A 20810-nucleotide genomic window follows, 5' to 3' on the forward strand; every position below is an offset into this window, starting at 1 on the left:
AAGACAAAAAGTTTAGGGGCTGGCCGACTAAAACAGAAAAACACAGTGATCTCATAATGGAAAACCTCCACAGTATGAACTCACAGATGTGTGTTAGGAGTGGGGTAGCAAGAGAGAAGCAAAACTAGTGCATGTCATTGATGTGATGAGAGAACGCTTTGAGGATGACTGTCTTTTATCTATGCCGAGCGGAGCTGACAACCAAGAACTTGAATAAAAAAGTACAGCGAGACAGCAGTCATCTCGAGCCTCATACAAAAACCATGAGTACTGGAGCCCAAATCTTACAAGTCTGCAGACCTATTTTTCTGATAAATGCTTTATCACAGCAGTTCTCTGGATGCAATAAAGGCATAGCTTGCGATTGTAAGAGTGTGTGTGTAAACTATGCCCTAAAAATGACAGTTTTTCTGTGGCAGTTTTGCCATTTTACAAATCTGCACCCCGTCTAATCCTAAACCACATAACACAGAAACATAAAACATCTAAAGACAACTGCCAAGGTTTTCACATCCCATAACATTTCCCATCCAAAGACTCAGTTTCCACCATATAAAGTGCTGAATGGTGATCATAGGGAAATAAGCATTTTCCCCTTCCAAACAACAGGCATTACACAGATTAACAGCCTTTGTTGAAACATACCATTACCACATAAGTCCCTGTCAAGAAGGACCAGATGTCAGATAATAGGCTGTGTAGAGTGAGGTAGGTTCTGGCCTGGAGCCATTGAACAAGTAAGAACAGCTTCTTCCATATAAACCTCTTCACTTTATGGACAGCTTGTTGTCTGTGAGGGCAACCCCCCTTATAACTCGAGACTGTATGTGTTGGATATAGGTTACACAAAGGATAAGTACACCCCAGTATATCCACCAAACAAGGTACATACTTGTGGACAAATGAATGATCAATATCCATTTGTTACATACAGCAAGGCCCTGGTTTTAAAATCATTTGCACATTTTGTGGCAGGCTCCCCGGTCTATAAAGGATATGTGAATGACTGTCACCAATAAACCATATAATGTTAGAGAAACACACCAATGTGTTGCACAGTTCTAATAAAGTCATGAAATTACATTTCACATGTTGTAGTATGCGGATAAAAAAAATTGCTTTCGTTGTGTACAAAGGACCATCTAAGTCCATCTCATTAAACACTGCTGGGGATGTTTATTGGCTTAGCTGAGCTTTGCCTATGAGCAGCAAGATACAAGCATTATAGGTTTCAGATTGGATGCAAGACCCTGAAACCATACATACATACACATTTTATTAAAAGGTATAATCTAATTAACTTTTTTTTAAATGAAAAGAGCTGAGAAAGAGCATAAGTTGCTGTACAAAAAAAAAGGACATATTACCTTTCCTAGACTTAAACCTTTGTTTTTCTCGCCAGCTTTGGCATCACATCCGTGCCCCCTCTGCTGCTGCTCCGGTGCCGTGTCTGCTGCAGCGGTCCGTGCGGCTCCTCAATCCAAACTACCCGACCCGTCTGCACGTTTCCAGTCGCTCCGAAATAGCTTGAGCGAGTGACTCTGAAAATAACTGCACCGATCAAAGCGCCCACATTCAGTCCCAATGCAGAACACGGTCACAGTAGCGACACCCATGGGTGTACGCGGCGCAAGCTCGGTCTGCAGACGTTGCAGCTGCCGGACTGACGGCTACTTGTCGCCCGCCAAACGTGCCAAGTGTCGGGGCCATTCACATCTACAGTCATATGTGTATGTGTATGTGTGTGTGTGTGTGTGTGTGTGTGTGTGTGGTGCAGTCAGAGCCAGTGGGTGCCCAGTGCCACGCAGCGCCGCAACATGGAGCACTGACCTGCCTGCCTATTACTAGGTCAAGTCAGTTAAATCCATCAAATATGATACTTCCGGTACTACCTTTCAAAATAAAAATCTCAATAGTTGCAACGTTTATAACACCTGGTGTAAAGGGCGCAAATCACAATCAAATATACTTCGAAAATACACGAGCATAACGAAAAGGACTTTATTTTCATTAATTAGGTTTTTGTCATCATCACGGACATATTTCCGGTATCAATCGTTTTTGTTCTCTCACCAGCTTGACGAAGCTGAAATCCCAGGCGAGCAGGCGAAACAAACATATAGGTGGGTGGGAGGCAGGCTTAATGAATTATTTATGATGAAAGAAGGCACTAATACCTAAATCATTCATAATTATTCAAGAGAAACAAGGTCGATGCTAATCAAACTTCAATTCCTCTCCCCTGCAGATCACGGCATTTGACATTTGAAATGATAGATGGAGAAGAGGTTGGCGAGTGTCAGACATTTTCCCAACCTCTTCCTCAATCGGTCAATGAAATGACAGGCCTATCAGCCAGAATTACACTCAGGGATGCTGTATATGGTAACATTAACTATACACAGTGCTTGATTGTGTCAATAGCCTATAATAATAGCCTATATCGTAATTAATAATAGCCTATATCATAATTAAATTAATACACATTTTAAAGTTGAATGTTTTGAGACAGATTTATATTGATTATATTTGCAGTTGTTGTTGGTGGTGGTCATAGATTAATGCCTTTTTTATTTACTACCACATTATTATAATTAATAATATAATAATATTATTATTATAATTAGCATCTGTATTTAAATGAACTTAAGAGGTAGAACGCTTCCTTGTTGTTGCCTCCACAAAGTGACTTGGGGTCACTTTATGAGGTTTCTGCACAAATCTACACAGCCACTCATCTTTAGTTGATTATATACTTCTCAAGCACCTCTTCTGTGTCCTTCTACACCCTGCCAAGAAACTGGCATAAAGACCTGATACCATTTTTGTGACTGCTGCCTCTTAAGTGAGGTTTTATAGATATGCAGTGGCAGCAAGACACAAAAATCAACAACTCTCTTTCCAGTTGACCATTGAACTTTGTTATTGTAATGTTTTCATCTTCAGGCTCACTTCATTATGTGGCAGGAGAAAGATGTTCTATCTAAAGATGTGTGCCATATATAAACCCTATTTAACCAGGCTTTAAGAAAGAAGGAAATCCTTTGTTACCACATTTGACACTTGCAAGCTTTAAGACATGCCAACATCATACATCTCAGCTTGTAAGTGATGTAGCTAAATATATCCATCAGTTGGTATAACATACATATTTGTACTTTAAAAGGTTCCCTCTCTTCAAATGGCAATGAAAAATACCTAAGGGAGGCCCTGGATACTGGCTTTGGTGCAGAGATCCTGTCAGTGTGAGTGTGATGGACGAGGTGGTCACAGATTGCGGTGTGGAAACACACATGCTTCCACTGGCATTGAATCAAATGCCTATACAAGCCTTCCCTCATGTAGGCTATTTTCCCTCCACCTCAATATAAAGAACGAAAACAGTAAAGGTGAGTGTGCAGTCCACTCTCCCATTGACAGATTGCAAGGGGAGGTGAGATTAATGGGGCCTCACACAAGACTGCAGGGAGATCAGCAGAGTCGTGGGGAGTCAGAGAAGTAAGAGACTGACTCAATGAGGCCTGGCCCGGGATCTTCAGCTAATCCACGGGAGCTCTACTCATCTGACATAGCCATATGTGTGATGGCAGCTGATATCTTTTAAACCACACTCAGATGACATGCCAATGTGAGACTGCAAGATCACTATGCTTGAGCAGAGATCCAGACAGAAGTTTGTGTTGTTCTCAAATGTTAACAAAAATAAAACATGTAACATGTAAAATGCCTGCCCAGAACATTATTATTAGTCTTCATGTCTTTAATTAAAGCACAACAGTGGACAAGTACTGTCCTTAAGTTCTTTTCATGCCACTTTCTACTTCTCCACTAAATCTCAGAGGGAGATATTATACTTTTTCTTCACTACATTTATCTGACAGCTTCAGTTAGTTACTTTACAAAGTAAGATTTGAACACACAGAACATATGAAGACTTAATGAAAGTATGATAGTACAGAAAATATGAAATTATGATACAGGTACAGCTAGTATATAACTGTTTTGATAATCATTTGTCATTTTTCATGTAAAAACATTTCACAAAGGTGAATGTTTTAATGTATATTTAATTATTTTGAGGTTTGGACTGACAAAACAATCAGGAGATTAATCCATAATGAAAATAATCATTAACTGCAGGCTGATCCTCAACTAACAACAACAGTGAAATCCTGCTTTTACATTAAAACAGGAGGAATAATATATTATATTATATATACAGTCACAGGGGACATTTTGCATTCTGCATTGATTACTTTTACTTTAAGCTAATTTTCCTGATTATACTACATACAAGTCCCATTTTCAATGCAGGACTTTTACTTGTAACAGAGTATTTTTACAGTGAGATATTACTACTTTTACTTAAGTAAAGGATCTGAATACTTCATCCACCGCTAGACAAAATTTAGGCCTAATTGCAGCTAACAGAAAACTAAAAATCTTACCGAACCTTCAGTAGCAACAGTAGCCAGTAAAAGCAAATTCCCTCAGGACTTTATTTCCCAGAATCATTTACAACAATATATTCTCCAAGAAAAAAATGGGGGTAACGTCAGATTCAGGTTTAACATAACGCACAAAATACGCTCACTAGACAAAACTTCATGCCATGTATCTGCCTTCAAATCAATGCTGTTAAATATTGTTGCATATAATATAATAAATTATCATGTGTGTTTCCTCTATCTGGCACTGGTATAGGAAACATCTGTACATTTTGGGGAAAACCCCCCAAAACAAACTACAATCATTCTCTCATCTTTTTTACAATTGTAATTTTAACACAAAAAGGGGTCAGATTTTATATGTAATTTTTATTAGTAGCCTATATATGCACATGTTTAAACCTTAAACGTGAATAGTGTATTTTGAATGTAAGGACTAAAAGAAATCTATTTTAATATTTTTTTAAATGAACAAACGTCAAGTTTCCAAAAGAATAATGAGGTTTACTTTTTTCCTTGCAAGATTTTGCCTTTTATGCTTATAGTGAAAAGAGTATACACAATAAAATGATGTAATTGCATTTCTGAAAACGTGTGAAATTCAATCTGCCATTCTATTTTTTGGTCAAATGTAAAACAAAGATATTTTGGTGGGGAGAAAACAAGTGTGAAGTTTCAACATTATCTTTGTTTTGTGGTTTCAAAGCAGTAGCCTGTCACACAGTCAACACACCTGACAGTGGATACAGGTGTTACACCCTGCTGCAGTCTTGCTTTCTCCAGGTTTATTTCATACCTGGTGGTATTTGAGCCTGCATATTCTCTTCCACACTAGCTAGCTGCCATCTGTTGTGTTGCATTTATGTCCCAGATATTGTAAACGACTTTTGTTTCAGCTGTACCTCAAAACCGGGAGCGACAGGGCGCTGAAACCTTCAGTAGCGCTGAATATGTTCAGGGTGCAACAGTAACAACTAGATTTGGAACATCAACTTCATTACCTCTTTTTAAGATTTGTTCTGTTAGAATCAGCCTCATAGATGGTATAGAGAGATCCTAGATACAGAGGTGAAACAAGAAATAACTGGCATGCAGACTTTTTCAACACTTATGCAAACCATGTCAGCTGCAAGGAAGGTAACAACTTAAACAATACCACAATAAGAATTTACACCATATATAGAAATTACACCAGCTGTGGAACATACTCACGGCATATTACCAGTCACAGTTTATCACAGTTTCAGAATGTCAGCAGCCAACACACCTCTTAAGTTATAGCCTGCAGCTTTCCAAGACTTACACTCCAAAACCTCTTTGCTTGCAACCTGCAGTCGTCCCCCCTGCAGCTCTGGGAAAAATTCTTTGTCTAAGCTGGGAAGCCTATGGAATAAAAGCTCACTGTGCTGCCGCCTTCAAGCTATCTCAAGTGGAACCCAGAGCATGACTGCAGAGCTGGCGATGGCTTCGAAGATTCCCCACAGAGTAAACGCCCCCCTGGCATCCAGATGTAAGTTTTCTAGGATACATTTTGCGCTGCAGGTTGTTGCAGGATGCAACTGGACAGTTTTCTCACTACCCATCTATTTTTCTTAAAGCTTCTATGCTATTTCATAATATTAACTGTTACTTGATATCTGCTGTGTTTTTATTGCAAGCCAATATGTTTGATTTTCTTTGGAACACAGCTTTTTTGCATTTCCTTTCCCATGGCAATAAAATACACCCTGCATGGTATCACAACAAGCACAGGTGTGAGTATGTGAAAGACAGAGTATTAAATGGATCCAGCCATGGAGGAAGCAAGCAAACGCAAAGCCAAGACATCCTGAAGAGCAAGAACAAGATGAAACACCTTTTCAGCAAAACAAACATCAGGGAGATCACAGGCTCTGAGCGTCCCTCCAGTGCTGAGATCCTGGACAACTTCCTGGGAGGTTCCACTTGTGTCCCACATCCTTCCACATCTTTGATGTACTGTCCAGTGAATCTAAGAGAAGGAGGCAGATGGTGACGTATTAGCCCCCTGGCAGGACACATATAAAGAAAGCGAATTGATCATTTTTCTGAGGTCAATTTATCAGTTAACCTCAGCCTCCACCAACAGCCTACATAGCCTGCAGTCTTTCTGTTCACAGTTAAGTGCGTCAAGAATTTCAAGTGGAACACTTAACAGTCTCACTCCTCTCCTGGAGCAATCACATGTGGCACCACTGCCACCGACCACTGACAGAGTCAATGGGGGCTTTGGGGCTTTGTGAGAACATCTCTCTCAGCTGGCGAACATCACAGACAAGCCTGGCCTTCAGCCAGGACTAGCTTCTGTCAAGTCACTCTGCTCTGGTCAACAGGGAGGAGGATGCTACTCAGAAAGGAATCAGTATCACTGACACATTGCAGCGTTCACAAGAGACCTGGGGTCCGAGTGCCTCTGGACAAATAGGTAATCTGAATGATGATGATATTATGACATTTTGGGATATCAAAGAGCTAGAACACATTCAAAAATGTCAAGCAGCCCAGGGGAGAGGCTACTTCTGCCCAAAAAGCCTAGTCTCTAAAAGATAGCAACAGAGACATTGTATATGAGACCCAAACAAAGGTGATCATATGATGAATTATTTTATTATTTTCCGAAAATTACATTTTTGCTTATCTGTAGGACTTTTTAACCTAAAATACAGTATATAATTGATCAGTTAAGTTATTAAGTTATGATAATGAAGTCATAAATCTGCACTTTAAAAATTTAAATGCCGGTTTATGACTTTATTCTTATGACATTGAATTTGAATTATGTGATCTTATACTCTCTGTAGGACCAGGGTCGGATATGCCACAATGGCGGCAGTTCACCAACCAAAACTGTTGCTTTACTTCATGATAGCTCTTGTCTTGCTCACACCTGTTTTTAGGTGGACATGAATGAACTCTATAGCCTAAGTGTTGACCTTCAGGTCATTGATATCCAAAACTTTACTGCCACCACTGGTGTCACCTTCTATATACTATACATTCTCATATTCAACACACTATTGTTGTAAACATACAAAGAGAATACCTCCCAGTTAGCTCTGTAGCAGTTACCATTAGCACTGAGTTATTTGGAGGCAAGGTACCTGGGCAAACCTGAAACCAGAATGTTCCAGTTACACGGTATGCTTCGTAGAGCCACTAGGACACCCCCAGAGGCTGACCACTATAATTAGATTGATATTTACCAGCAGGTGCTTTGATATGTGAAGGTAATTGCCTTGAACTATATCATTGCATACCAACTAGATACATCAGTACATAAGGAGTCCGAATAAATGAAAATGTATGATTGATATTATGCAAGTTATCATTTTAATATCCTAATATTATTTTGTTTGTCCCAAATTGGAAACAGCACCAAATTAAAAACAAATGTCCGGCTCCAAACACTTTTAAAATATTCTGTGATAAACTGAAGGACATTATATTTTTGCATGGAATGGAAACAGATTTTGAAAATGAAAATCTCTTTTTGGTGTCAAGTGGGGTTTTTAATCCTGTCCTCAGATTCGTATAGCCAATGCATCCCTACAATTAGGATGAGACTCAGACAGAGGACTAGTCCCTCACCAGAGACGTGTGACACTGATCCTCAGCTGTAATCCATTTAAACATCTTGGCTAATGTGGAACTCAACACATGAGCCTTACAATAAACCACCATAAACAACTTTTAAGGGAGCGGATCAATTTGGCATAGGACATGTAAAAGCAGTGGAGACATACAGTAAAGTTACAATATTTATTACATTTTATCAAGTATTCATCTTGTTAACAAGTGTATTTATTTTCACAATTGCAACATCAGTATTTATTTAGTTTTACAGAACATAAAATAAAATATTCTAAACATATATCTGTCACTAACAAACGGTTATTTTAAGAAAATAAGGATTTACTCTTTTGACACCATTTCCTTACATGAGGTATTTCAGTAAACGGACGTTGCTTTGTTTTAAACTAATCATTTCACTTAGTATAAAGTGAAGCAGTATTCAGTCAATGCTGCTTGAGAGTCTCAAGTGGATGTTACTGGGGAACTGGTTCTAACAATGTGCATCACTGTCACATAAGCGAAATCGCTGATGCTCCTCTTTGAGATTCCTGTGATGTGACTCAGTTCTCCCACAACCTGCAATGCATTAAAAAAAAGCCTACATCAACAAAAACTGCTAGTACGGAACATATTTGTAATACACTAACACTAACTATGCTTGGATAAGGCAGATGACTTGATATTCTTTGATATGGCTGCATATTATGTGTACAGTTTTACATTTTAAACACGGATAACTAAGACTATTGTGAATGCAGTAAAGGTGTTTCACCTGTTCCCATTGTCTGACAATTAGGATGAATGCAGCCACGGCGATGACACCCACACCAAGAAGCATGCAGTCTTCAGTCACAGTCACAAACCTCTCTCTGTTTAGAAAAGGGTGAACTTAGCAGCTATAATAAATATTGTTTTACATTAATAATGGCTCTTTGACTATGTGTAACGTAAAAGTCATCGCTGGGAGAGATGAACCCACAGAGTTATCACCTAACTCTACATTTGTCTTCAACTCCACGAAGGTTTCTAATATCTTTCAACTGGTTGTGTTGGATGACTCTGAATGCTCTGCTGCCGTTGTTTTAGACCCACATAAAACACCACTGTGCACTACCTGCCCAGCACCAAACGGTAGACAGACAAAGTATGTGACTAGCTGGGGAACAAAATAGAGCATTTAGCAGCTAAGGAGCCAGAACCAACAACCAAATGAAAGATAATGTTGCTCCGTGTCTGAATGTTTATGCAACTGTTTGTTAACAAGTTATCAACTCAAAAGGTGTCAACATTGCGTTTACAGCTTGTTTCTGCTGCCTCCAAGTGGTCAAAAATTCAGCTACCTTAGTTTTAAGATTCTACCCCACCGAGGTTATGAGGCATTACTCAGTCCTAATTTATTAGCTCTTGGGTATATGCTTCCCAGGGGGGAGTAGTCTACTCAACTGCCAGTCCAGCAGCTTGACTACCATGACAGTAACCACGTGTCCCAAAAAAAGTGAAAATGTGGCTCGAAAAGAAATGTAGTACCTTTGTTCTCTGGATGGGGTGACACACTGAGTGGTAATCACTAACAAGGAGTCGTAGATGGCAGTCCTCTGTAGGCTGATGAACTGGAGAACATGGTGGCACAGGTGATACAGGCGCTCAACAGGGATGGATGGCTCATTGTGGCCTACAAAAGTTTAGTCACCTCTTTCAAAATCAGTACAGCTGTTCAATGAACAGTGCTTAATTATCTTCACAGAACCTTTGATTTAGCACTTTTTTGTATACTTAACAGAAGTTGCTCTGTGTTAAATTTATCTTACCAAGCACTTCCAGAAGGATTTCCACATACGTCAGAGGGTTGGGGTTGTTTAGTCTGAATTCAAGCCCTTTTAATACCATCAGCTCTGATTCCAGGACAGTCTGCTTGGAAACACTGTGGCCAACTGATTGCAGAAAGGATACAGCAGTACTGTTGTCGATTATCTAGAAAATATTGAAACGATAACAGGAGATTATTTTATTTCTAATCACAGGGAATGGACATGTATTAATCGTAGGTGTCGCAGAACTTACGTGACTGTGCAAAGACAGTTTGCTTGCAAGTTGCACGCAGGAGAAGATGATGAGGTGGAATTTCTCCTTGAGCTTGTCTAACACGGCATCCTCATAACTTTTTGGTGGTTCGGCAGCCGCACCTTGAGGTGTGGGTGTGGTTAACAAATCTGTAACGTGCTTGACCATGAACCTGGGGGAGATAATTATTTACAGAAAGGCAATGCTAAACCAATATCACACTGGGTGTGGCAGGGAAAGGTAAATATGCTGATCCTTCTTACCTTTGAAGTAATTCAACTGCATGGTATCCAGCCAGTGGATCAAGTCCAAGTTCTTTAGCTATCAGGAAGATGTATTCTACGAAACACCAGAGACGGATGCAGAGCGTTAGCTTGAATAAAAGCACGAGATCAGCTTGTTGGGACAGAGTTGACAGACTGTAATCCGAGCATACAAAACACATTTGAGGAAAGGAATTAATAAGTGCGTGCATTAAAATGGAGGTAGTAAATGAGTTAAGGCAACTATATGAAGTGACACTTGCAGAGCTCTCTTGCGAAATAGGATCAATAAAATGTAATATGGCCTTTCACTCTCCAGGCATTATTGGCTATTCACTGTCACGTTTGAGCTCTTTGCAGTAATGCTAATTTAACATATTAGAAATGAAAAACTATAAATGTCCTGCATCATTTATCAAGGTACTCGACGTTGACATCAGTGGTTCTCAAAGTGGTGTACAGGGACCCCCAGGGGTCTTTAAGGGGGTTCCCAGCAAAACCTTCACTATAATGTCTTCTATAAGTAACACAATGACTGTACGACCAGAATATATGACTTTTTTGGTCATGGGTTTCATATACTTTCTGAAATAAAACATCTAAAAGTCCCACCAGATGAGGGACCCTGTGATAAAATCTTATCAAATGGGGGTCCATGGTCTAATTTGTGTCAGTTTGGGGGGTAGTTGACATAAAAAAGTTTGACAGCCATTGCTCTAGATGATGAGATAAAATAACACATGGATGGTCCAGTAAAGACGGAGGAGAAAATCCTGGAAAGACTGTAAGTGAAGAACAGTTACTTGAAATTCTGATTCTCTTTTCTTTATACATATTTATTGTGTGAAAAGAGCCGTGCATGTAAAACATGTAACACTGAATCACAACTATGCTGGGTTCTCAACACCACCAGCCAACACTACAAAAAATGTATCATGACTGGGCAGTTTTTCTATTGATCACTCAGTGTGAAAAAAATTGAAGTATTTATTAATTATTAACTCTGTGAGAGTGGCAGGTTACTTAATTAAGCCAGCACTCAAAAAGGTAGAGGCAACGAGGCAACTTTTAACAGAGATATCTCCATTAATTTAATTAAATAAATTGTATTTTAGCTGTTATGTGAACAAGGAAGCATATGGATGTTAATAACAATCCATTAACATAGGTTTCCATCTGCTCCCTGTCACTGGCTCACAGGGTTCCTCTGCTGTGGTGCTGGCAGCTGGGAGACTTATGAGGAGCTTGTATTGAGAATTGGCCAACATAATAACAGGACTCACAGCTCCAGGTGTATGAAAGACTTCAGAGTCGTGACAGGGTAAAGTGGTGGGCTATTCAGAGATGTCCTGTACAGCATAAAAACACCAACTGTACTGTAACTCTACTAAAAGCCTATATATAGAACTAGTACATATAGTAGCAACCATAAAAGATAGTTTCACGTTGTTTTGAATTTATCCCATAGTCGAAACAACTGTAAGTTAGCAGTAAAGTATTTTACGTGTAAGTTAATGTGTGAAACATTTTCGTCTTGCGCGATAATGTTAAGTCGACAGACAAAAAGTAAACTAAATGTATTTTTTTCTATTTTATTTTTTGTAGTCATATGCATCAGAAACTGGTAAAAATGTCGTTATTATTACGCAAGGTATCATTATGTTAACGTTTTTTAACGTTAGCTGAAATGAAAAGGTCTAACTTATTACACTTTAGGCGTTATGTTGGCTCTCTGTGGTATAATAAACGTTACTTACCCATCAGTCTTTTATCTTTGAAGTTCCCACTACATTTTGATAAACTGTTGAGGTTATCTTTGTTTGTTTTGTTGAGATTAACAAGGAAATCTGTGAGCAGGTCAAACGAGGCCTCCCGAAACTTGAAACGTATTCTTTGGCTTGGAGAACAAAATAACCGTTTCGCCATTTTCACTCAATAACCGTTGACGTCTGTGAGCACAAATGCTACTTTTACACACAACTAAATCGACAATTACGACAAAAATTAATTAGAAAAACATAAAAAAATCGTGTTTAAGGTGTATTTTTCCCGGAAGATGGCGCTATTCTCCCGGAGTTTCACCAGGTTTTCACCTCCACCCCAGGACCGTTCTTCTAGCAGGAACCAATCATCGCAGCCACAGGGATTCATTTGGATGTTGCACCATTTTTGTTTCGCTCGCTTGGTACTTGTTGCAGCGCTCATATCAGCGTAGATCTCACAGCATACTGATGTGCTACGCGCGTCGCAGTTAACCGCCACCAACTCAGCGGATCATTTGAAACTCGGCTGTGCGCAGGACGGTTGCGAAACAACGTTCCATGCCTCTTATGTGACTGCAGACATGGCTGACAAGACGCCGAAGGACTCCAGTGCTCCTCTTGCAACTAGGATAGACCCGAGTAAAGAGGGTCTTTCTCGAGAACAGATGCACTTCATCAGACAAGTAGAGCTTGAACAGTGGAAGAAGAAAACACAGAAGCTGCGGACACGAAATGTTGTGACAGGACTCGCCATCGGGGCACTCGTTCTGGGAATTTGTATCCTTGCCAAGCACACTAACGTCAACACAAGGTGAACTATGTAACGTTAGCTTAGCATGCTAAAGTTACTGTGAGGTTCCTGGTTAGATAACCCGATATAAAGCTTAACGCAAGTTTATCTCCTGTTAGAAACTTTATTGGAAGTTTCAAATATTTGATTGACTGGAAGATGTAGCCTCAGTTAGCTAAAATGTATTAAAGTGCGCTAACGTTTCCCATTCATTGGATGCTACGTTAGCTAAGACAGATGTCACATTAAAGGTGGTTTTGAGTGCATTAGTAAAGCAAAACACAGGCTAAATGTTATATTTTATAATCCCTAGGTAAATTATTATTTAGCATCAAGATTCATTCAATCGACTCTTTAAATGTACTCAGGTTCAAGCTTCTTTTGGCAAAGTAACAGAAGGTGAGCCACGGTCACTCTGCCTGATGCTTTCCCAGTGTTGGATGCAGCAGTTGTGTGCACTTAATTGAACAATTGGTGATAAAGTGCTTATGTTAAAGTAGATTTATTTAGTTAAAAATAATGAAATTCCAGTTCACAATTGTATAAGATGCTAAATCAGTTTAAACTTGCCATCTCAAAATATACGTATTTTTCTTTTAATCTATTTCCTGGCAGAAATGGGCTTCCATATTCACACCAATTACAACGTTATCAATGACAAACACAATTTGACCACACTAAAGCTTTCAAAGTGACCGTGGAGGTGAATCAACAGCTTTTAACCTTCATGAAGTTAGGAACTACTATTGCAGGGACTTCATTAGTTTTAGTTAGGTGTACCTAATAAACTGAGTATATAAGATAAGGCATTCACACAGACAGCTAAATGTTATCTGTTTCAAACTTCTGCTGTTACTCAGAGCAGTGAGATAAAAATGCCTGATTGACATGCTGCTTGCATCACCCCCTATCATCTAATGTTTGTTGTTTTCCTTCTGGCTGTCAAATGTTTGCCTTGACCACTTGCTTCCCTGCTAGATGGCTACACATTTTACTCAGTCTCCCAGGAGCGGATCATGGATGAAATGGATGAAGAGGCCAAGCGTGCGAGAATGCGAGGACCAAAGACCGGTGCCAATTGACATGCATGTGTTGCCTCCTTGTTGTTGGACTGTGTGTCTGTCCGGCACTTACTGAGAAGGGACTTAATGTGGACACTGATGCAATGGATTTATAGTCCATAGCTGGCTGTGACAGCGCTGCACATTTTCATCTTGATTGTGAAGGGAAACTGTGTGGTTCTTCTGCTGACCGAAAACTAGATGTGTCTTGATTTTGATTTAGTCAGTGGAAAGGACTAATCCACTGACGTTACATGCTACCCAGAAGGCCCAGACTGTAGTGTAATTACAACCCTTACCTGACAAGTTTCCAGCCCCAATCATGTGATGTGCATCCAATAGGAGGGGAATATCCTAAATTTCATTCAGCTAATATAATAAAACAATAAAATTAAATCTACAGTGGCCTTTAATAGAAAAGAATGCCAGTGATGCTGCTGAAATGACACACAGATTTACTTGTTGAAGCATATTTATGTTGATAAAGAGATGATTTGTAAAATAAAAATGTATTTGATTTTTTTTTTTTTAACACAACTATGTCTCTTTGTAACTATCTATTCCCCGGACGAAGCATTAGTAAACATGACAAAGGAGCCGTGGTATTGAGAACTGCATTTATTTTTGTCAAAATTTGATATAGAGTTTCATCTATCCACCAAATCTTGAGTAAAAATATAAAATAAGACATTGTTGGGGAAAGGCACAGATTCAGCATGACAGGACAGCAGCAGCTTCAGAAAGCAATACAATTTTATATTTTTACAATAAACATTTTGAAAAGAAACTTTTTTTGAATATATTATGAACTTTGGAAAATCTTACAGTTGGAGTTCCACTACCAGAACTTTCAGTGTGTGTTGTGAATATTTTATAAGGCAACAGCTACACATTCACAGCTTGGACTGATTTCTCTATATCCCACTAAGTACTAATTATTTTTAAATGTGGGAGGGTAGATCATCATCACTGTGATCCAATACGAAATATTATGATCAAACATAAACTATAGAATATGCTCTACCTCCCTTATGGAAAAATAACAGGAAACATATCAGCTCTTCCTCAAGTGAACACAGTTTTATCCACAAATGTGTTAAATGATTGAGAACTAAAGTAGAATTTACTAAAGTAGAATTTACTAAAGTGCACAAGGTGCTTGATCTATAGAACAAGCAGCAAATAAGATTTTTGCTTAAGCAAGAATTAAGGTTTAGTTTACTCATAACTTGTAAACATGATCTATAAATGCACTCCAATATATACACATGTACAATCAACTGGAAGGCCAGTAGTCTAAACCCTAGGTGGATATTTCACAATAAATCAATACATGGAAATCATTTTTTTTTATTTTAAACCAGCTATAGTATTTGTTGTAAGATGTTGTTTATGCTAAAGTCGTGTGTCCTTTTAAAACAATTTTCTTCCCATTTAATAATTTGAAAACCAGATTTTCTTTCTGCTGTAGCAAGTTACATGGCCGCATTTATAACTTCTTTGTGAAGCATTAACATCTTCATGCGTATGTGTTTATAAAAGTGATATCTCCGTATTGTACTGCTGTACAATGAAAAATGTCAGGACTGCAGTCCAACATATCCAGGCTTAGTCTAGAGAATGTAGGTCACCCTATCAGGTGTCAAAATCACTAAAGAAACCTAAGATAGATGTACCAGAACAAAATGTTTTCATAATACAATAATAAAATCAAACTGTACAATGTGTCTAGAGTGCTCTCATCCGCCCCTGGAAGGCAATAATCTGAGTGTGTTCACTGTGCAGTCAGCAGGTGCTGAGACAGCATTAATAAACTACAGCAAATAAATTGCGAGATTATCATAAGTGTTGTCATTTCTGTATGACAACTGCCAGTGAAAGTGTCATAGCCTTGCTGTGGTTCACATTACTGTGCTCAGATTGATTAACGGCAGTGAATCAGACAAACAGGAAAACAGTAACGATCATCATTCTGGGTCAAAGTCATAGTTCAAGTGCCACTGTAGCTCAAAAGGCCACAACTCTGCAGCAGTTTGTTCTATCACTTGACTGCGTTAACGCTAAAAGCTAGCTCAGAGAAAATAAAACGACCTGTGATGTAACACTTTGCAGAGTACCGTCAGTTTCATAGTCTTGACAGATTATTTACAAGAGAGCAGAAATGAACTTGTCATTTTTAACATGAACCAGATTGGCAAGTATTCTGTGCTCCAGCTGCAACAGTTTCACCAGATCTGGTAAAGGGCTGGAAACAGGATGTTACAGGTCCTGTGAACATTCAGCTTAACTGATGACAGCTCATATATATGTTGAGGTAAATGACCACTGGCAGAGGGAAGCAGTTTGCTTATCGGTGTGCCAGTGAAAAGCGTTAATTAAAGCGATCCTCCTACAGGACAGGTTAGACCACTGCAGTCACACTTCAGATGAGGTAGTCCAGATATACAGCGTACTTGGCTGAGATTTTCTTACTATGAAAATGAGAAGGGGAAAAAAACAAAAACAAAGTGAGAACAAAGCCATTTTTCTCAAGTTTAACAAGAAGAATAATTTAATATGAAGTTGGTTCACTCACCATTCTACTTATGTCAGTTACAAAGGTGACACCTTTGCTATGTTTATCCTGGGAGCCACTGCTGCTGCCTCCAAGGGAGTTTCTCCTAATGATACCTAGGAAAAAAATATGCATAATAAAACTCATTTAGAGATAAAAGTTGTCACATATTTACCAGGTAAGAACTCTGATGATTTCCTAATCTGATACAAATGTGTATATTCTTCCTTACCCGGCAGTGGCAACATGTCCAACCGCTGCAGGCTGTTCCTGCGGGACGAGGGGAAGCCACTCCCCTTGGACAGCCGGCGCTGTCGACTGGACAGCATAGCAGCAGGAGAGACGATGCCTGGAGGGGGAACCTTCCCCATCCTAACATACAGCTCCTCAATCTCTCTCTTCTGGGCAGCTTGCAGGGCCTGCACTTCTGCCAGATGTCTGATAAGAGACAAAAAGAAACAGTTGTAAGTGGTTAAAAGCTCCCTCTTGTTGCTTGGAAAGGGCTGTTGTAGTCCTTGAAAACCTTGAAGGCATGCGGATTTAAGGGAATTCAGAAACTTCAACTTCAAAAAGTTTGTGATGATGGATGGGTAAAACCTTTTTTTTAGATTTACTTTTAATTCACTTGATTTCAAAATAATTAAATACAGCTTCATGATTACCTTACTGTTACTTAAGCTTTTTGTTCTCCCCTCAAGTAAAGTAGTACATAAAAGAACTTGAACAAGTAATGGTCAGGTAATCATGAAGATATGTGCGACTACTTAGATACCCACATACTATTCTCAGCATAGTTTACCACTTTACATGAGGGTGTGCACAAAAAGAATAACTAATGTTTAAGTAAGTAATATGAATTGGTATTAGTTTTGTGCCGCTCTGTGGCTGATGCAGAGCAATATATTTTACAGATTCATTAATAGAGTATATCTCAGTGTGTTAACTCTCCATTATTATCTATACAGCCGTTGATTCTGTGATATGCAGGAATTATTTGAATAAAATATCAGGTTGTTCCTGATTGGTTCCTCACTTGTTCCTTAGTAACTACTCACAATTTTGTATACCATATTGTAGTGTGTTACCTCTATTTGATATAGTTTTAATTTGATTATTGTTGTGATTTTGACTATTTGTTGGACAAAACATGCCGTTTCAAGACATCAACTTGGGCACTGGAAAATTGCGATATACATTTTATCAATATGTGTTTAACATTTAACAGAAAAAAAATTGTTTGCTGCAGCCCTTCAAAATGAGTCAATAGGCCTCAGCTCTTTTTTTATGGGATCCAAATGTCACATTCTGATGAAAACCTTGTGATGGACATATGTATGATGGCTTCATGGTGTCTAATTTTTTAAACATTAAGTCCCAAAGTTAGATCACAAAAGTTAGTGAAAAGTCTTTGAATTTGATGTAAGTGTGAGAGCCCTGTTGAAAACTCTTACAATTCGTCCTTAACTTCAGTTTCCATATTCAACTTCATCTGGTTGATTACTTCAAAACGACTATTTTGTCCTCTTTTTCAATTTCAAAAGCTGTGTTGTCCTCTGCTTTCTGTTGATATCGTCTTTATAGCTCATATTTGCTGTATTTTGGGCATCTTCAGTGGTGTCACTTACTTCTCTCTGAGCTCCTGAAGTTCTACCAGCATGTCTTCGTCGTCACTGTCTGAGTCATCGCTGCTTAGGTAGGGAGTGTTGCGGTTATAAGTCATCATCCATAAATGGTGAAGGGCATTGCTGTACTGCGGGCTGCCTGAAGCTCCATCCCACAGCCGCCCCTCCATCTCAGCAGCCGTCACTGAGAGTCCGCTGTCAGCAGACGTTCCCATCAGGCTAAGGCTGTACGCTCGCCTCCGACTCCTCTTCCTCGTTCTCTGTCGTTCCCCAACAACCTCTTCCTCCCCCTCTTCATCTTCCTCATCCTCTTCTTCTTCTTCTTCTTCTTCTTCTTCTCTGTCCTGCTGCTGCTCCTGGCTCCCATCCCACCCCACCTGCCCGTCAACCTCCTGGAGGACACCCGTCGACGCTCTGTGGGGATGTGGGTGAGGAGGGGACATGGTGAGTGAGGTGCCCAGGCTCGTCTCAGACTCCCCCTGTTCCTCTGTGCTGCTCTGTGACGGGGTGCTGCTGCTGTCTGCTGGCAAAGGTGCAGCAGGTACAGCATCTGCTTGCACAGCAGGCATAGGGATGTCCATGCTGGGTGTCACCTGGAATCGCCCAACAGTGACAGGGGCAGACTGGACTTCTGTAATATAGAGGAAGAGGAGGTATTTAGTGCTCTGCACAAAGCCTGCAGGCTTTTTTGAAAACATTTTTACCTTGACAACTCGTAATTGTACCTTAATAAGCATCTAAATGTCTATTAGTACTCTCTCTGCTTACTTATAGTGTCTATGAATAAGAAGTTGTAACATCTGGAGGATGTCCTATTTATATGAATGACAGCCAGTCAATGGCTAAACAGTAGTTATTGTTACTGTAAGCTGATCAGAGCTTATCATTAGAACAAAGCCTCTCTCTTTCCTGACTGTCAGGCTTTGATTAAATTTTAATCATGTGTTTCTTGGCAACAGTCTTGAAAGGGGTCCCACACTGTTTTCAGCATAGGAGGATATCCTCTATAGTAATGATTCCGCAGTGACCATGGGGTATGAGGATAAATTGTGAACCTCAGCTAATTTGAAAAAAACAAACAAAAACAAACAGAAGTAATTATTATATATATATATATATATATATATATATATATATATATAATTATATATATATATAATCTCCTTTTCGTTACTGTCACAATAACTTGCCAACTATGGAAGTCTGCACATGCCTCAGTTTTCCACAAATCTGAGTCAATTGTAAGTTGATAAATATGAAAAATTTGTTAGAAGAAAGCCAACAAAAAGCCAAAAGTAAAAATACTGTAAATGGTTGAAACAACCAGTTTCATAATGCCAGTAGTACAAATGCAAACTTGGGCAAAACTACAAAAAAATACCATTGAACAACAACATAAAGCCATCCCATCTATCAAAGGGGTGTGATAACGGGGTACTTAGGCCTATCTGATAGTGTTGTGAGGGTACACTGGACAAAAAGCTAACACTGCTCTATAGAGCCATAATTTATGGCAGTGATAATAATCTGTAATTGTGATTGAGTCATTTACTGGTGTGTCAAACATGTAATGCAAACCATTCCAGTCACTGCATGCACTCACATCTGGAGAACATTTAAGGGTTTAAAATCCTGCAGTGCCTCATTTCGCCCACTGAGTGTCCTAACAGTAAACACAGAAAACGTCTGGTTCTGAGCCCACTGAAACAGAGGGACTCTGTTCAATGTGGGCTTCTGAGGAGGGTATAAATACTGACAGGTGTGGATATGGGAGGAGAGGCCTCTAATGAATGTGGCTGCTCGCCGATTGGTCACTGCCAGTGGGCAGGGCCATAATCACACCTACGTTTGTGTTTGTTTTGAATGGAACATTACGTCCAGACTCGTAGTTACGTAACGGCTCCTGAGGCACCGCTAATAGGTGATAATGTCACCAAGGATACAGAGGAGAGAAAAAGAGGGAAAACTGAAAACAACTCTAAAGGCAAATTAGCTGTAACAGAGACACAAGACTGTATTTAGACCTAATACATCATAAATAGAGCAGAGGAACTTTATATATATATATATTTGGCTCTGGGTGCATTTGTGTATAATATACACAAGCATGTGTGGGGGTTTGTTTGGGGTTCAAACATAAACATCATACAGCATGTCATTTTCCAGCTCTGCCAGCCCCTGGCAGCAACATTAGGTGTTTATGATCCAGAGGCGGAGGAGAAACTGTTTCAGGAACATGAGAACATGCACAGAATTTCTTACCAGATTCAGTGGAAGAGGCTTTTTGTTTTGGGCTACTGGCATTCATCTCAGGTACAGTGGGGTGCAATTGAGTGCTGAAGGATGATAACTAGACAGAAAGAATAAACATTGTTAGTATTAGTGTTGCAGCCCATTGGGTATTGGCCAGACAAAACAACTCCACAAAAAATAGTTTCTTTATCAGTGTTTTTTTTTTTTTATTCTGTGTTTCAGATATCAGTAATGGTAGACACAGAAATCCTTAATGCTCACTTAGATAAAATGATCCAAATGAGTTCCACACATTGCAGTGCACAGATTTAAATGAAATATAGATCTAGATTGGGATGAAAGACAGAGCACTTTTGGATTTGTATTGGATTAATAATCTGAGTGGAGGCATTGGAATAGAAAAA

The 20810-nt window shown here is 39.3% G+C and overlaps 4 protein-coding genes across 10 annotated transcripts in view; 1 reads left to right on the forward strand and 3 right to left on the reverse strand.

Annotated features, from left to right (window-relative positions):
- The window catches only part of tanc2b (tetratricopeptide repeat, ankyrin repeat and coiled-coil containing 2b), a 138616-nt gene extending 136835 nt beyond the window's left edge, over nt 1-1781 (reverse strand). For all 4 annotated transcript variants that reach the window (XM_046068660.1, XM_046068658.1, XM_046068657.1 and 1 more), the window contains exon 1: nt 1368-1781. The gene's annotated coding sequence lies outside the window, so the exon portion shown is untranslated. The remainder of the gene's footprint in view (nt 1-1367) is intronic.
- Nucleotides 1782-4485: 2704 nt separating this feature from the next.
- cntd1 (cyclin N-terminal domain containing 1) lies at nt 4486-12535 on the reverse strand. Of its 2 annotated transcripts, XM_046068669.1 has the most exons (7): nt 12121-12520; nt 10364-10439; nt 10101-10272; nt 9848-10010; nt 9567-9711; nt 8812-8908; nt 8212-8615 (listed from the first exon to the last, which is right to left on the reverse strand). In XM_046068669.1, exons 1-7 carry the CDS (start codon nt 12287-12289, stop codon nt 8502-8504), a joined length of 936 nt encoding a protein of 311 aa, XP_045924625.1. In that variant the 5' UTR covers nt 12290-12520; the 3' UTR covers nt 8212-8501. The 2 variants fall into 2 exon arrangements, with proteins under 2 accessions (XP_045924624.1, XP_045924625.1); XM_046068668.1 differs by lacking the exons at nt 8212-8615; nt 8812-8908 and adding an exon at nt 4486-6438 and having other exon boundaries at nt 12121-12535.
- LOC123982811 (cytochrome c oxidase assembly factor 3 homolog, mitochondrial) lies at nt 12528-14573 on the forward strand. The gene is made up of 2 exons (XM_046068673.1): nt 12528-12903; nt 13895-14573. The coding sequence occupies exons 1-2, from the start codon at nt 12708-12710 to the stop codon at nt 13996-13998; spliced, it is 300 nt and encodes a 99-aa protein (XP_045924629.1). The 5' UTR covers nt 12528-12707; the 3' UTR covers nt 13999-14573.
- A 7-nt stretch (nt 14574-14580) lies between these two features.
- Nucleotides 14581-20810, reverse strand: part of wnk4a (WNK lysine deficient protein kinase 4a) — a 44767-nt gene continuing 38537 nt past the window's right edge. For all 3 annotated transcript variants that reach the window (XM_046068662.1, XM_046068663.1, XM_046068661.1), the window contains 5 exons: nt 20416-20503; nt 18157-18784; nt 16764-16969; nt 16553-16647; nt 14581-16448 (listed from right to left, as the gene is read on the reverse strand). In XM_046068662.1, coding sequence (XP_045924618.1) covers nt 16446-16448; nt 16553-16647; nt 16764-16969; nt 18157-18784; nt 20416-20503 — 1020 coding nt within the window. In that variant the 3' untranslated portion in view covers nt 14581-16445. The remainder of the gene's footprint in view (nt 16449-16552; nt 16648-16763; nt 16970-18156; nt 18785-20415; nt 20504-20810) is intronic.

The sequence above is a fragment of the Micropterus dolomieu genome, linkage group LG14, assembly GCF_021292245.1.
Source record: "Micropterus dolomieu isolate WLL.071019.BEF.003 ecotype Adirondacks linkage group LG14, ASM2129224v1, whole genome shotgun sequence".
Taxonomy (NCBI): Eukaryota; Metazoa; Chordata; class Actinopteri; order Centrarchiformes; family Centrarchidae; genus Micropterus; species Micropterus dolomieu.

Excerpts from the sequence above, each read along its gene's own strand:
- cntd1 (XM_046068668.1), bottom strand. The coding sequence starts at position 12,289 with ATGGCGAAACGGTTATTTTGTTCTCCAAGCCAAAGAATACGTTTCAAG. Across the intron at positions 9,712-9,847 it reads AATCCTTCTGGAAGTGCTTG|GCCACAATGAGCCATCCATC; the intron begins GTAAGATAAATT and ends AAACTTTTGTAG. Across the intron at positions 6,439-9,566 it reads ACCCCATCCAGAGAACAAAG|ATTCACTGGACAGTACATCA; the intron begins GTACTACATTTC and ends TCCTTCTCTTAG.
- LOC123982811 (XM_046068673.1), top strand. The coding sequence starts at position 12,708 with ATGGCTGACAAGACGCCGAAGGACTCCAGTGCTCCTCTTGCAACTAGG. Across the intron at positions 12,904-13,894 it reads GGCACTCGTTCTGGGAATTT|ATGGCTACACATTTTACTCA; the intron begins GTATCCTTGCCA and ends CTTCCCTGCTAG.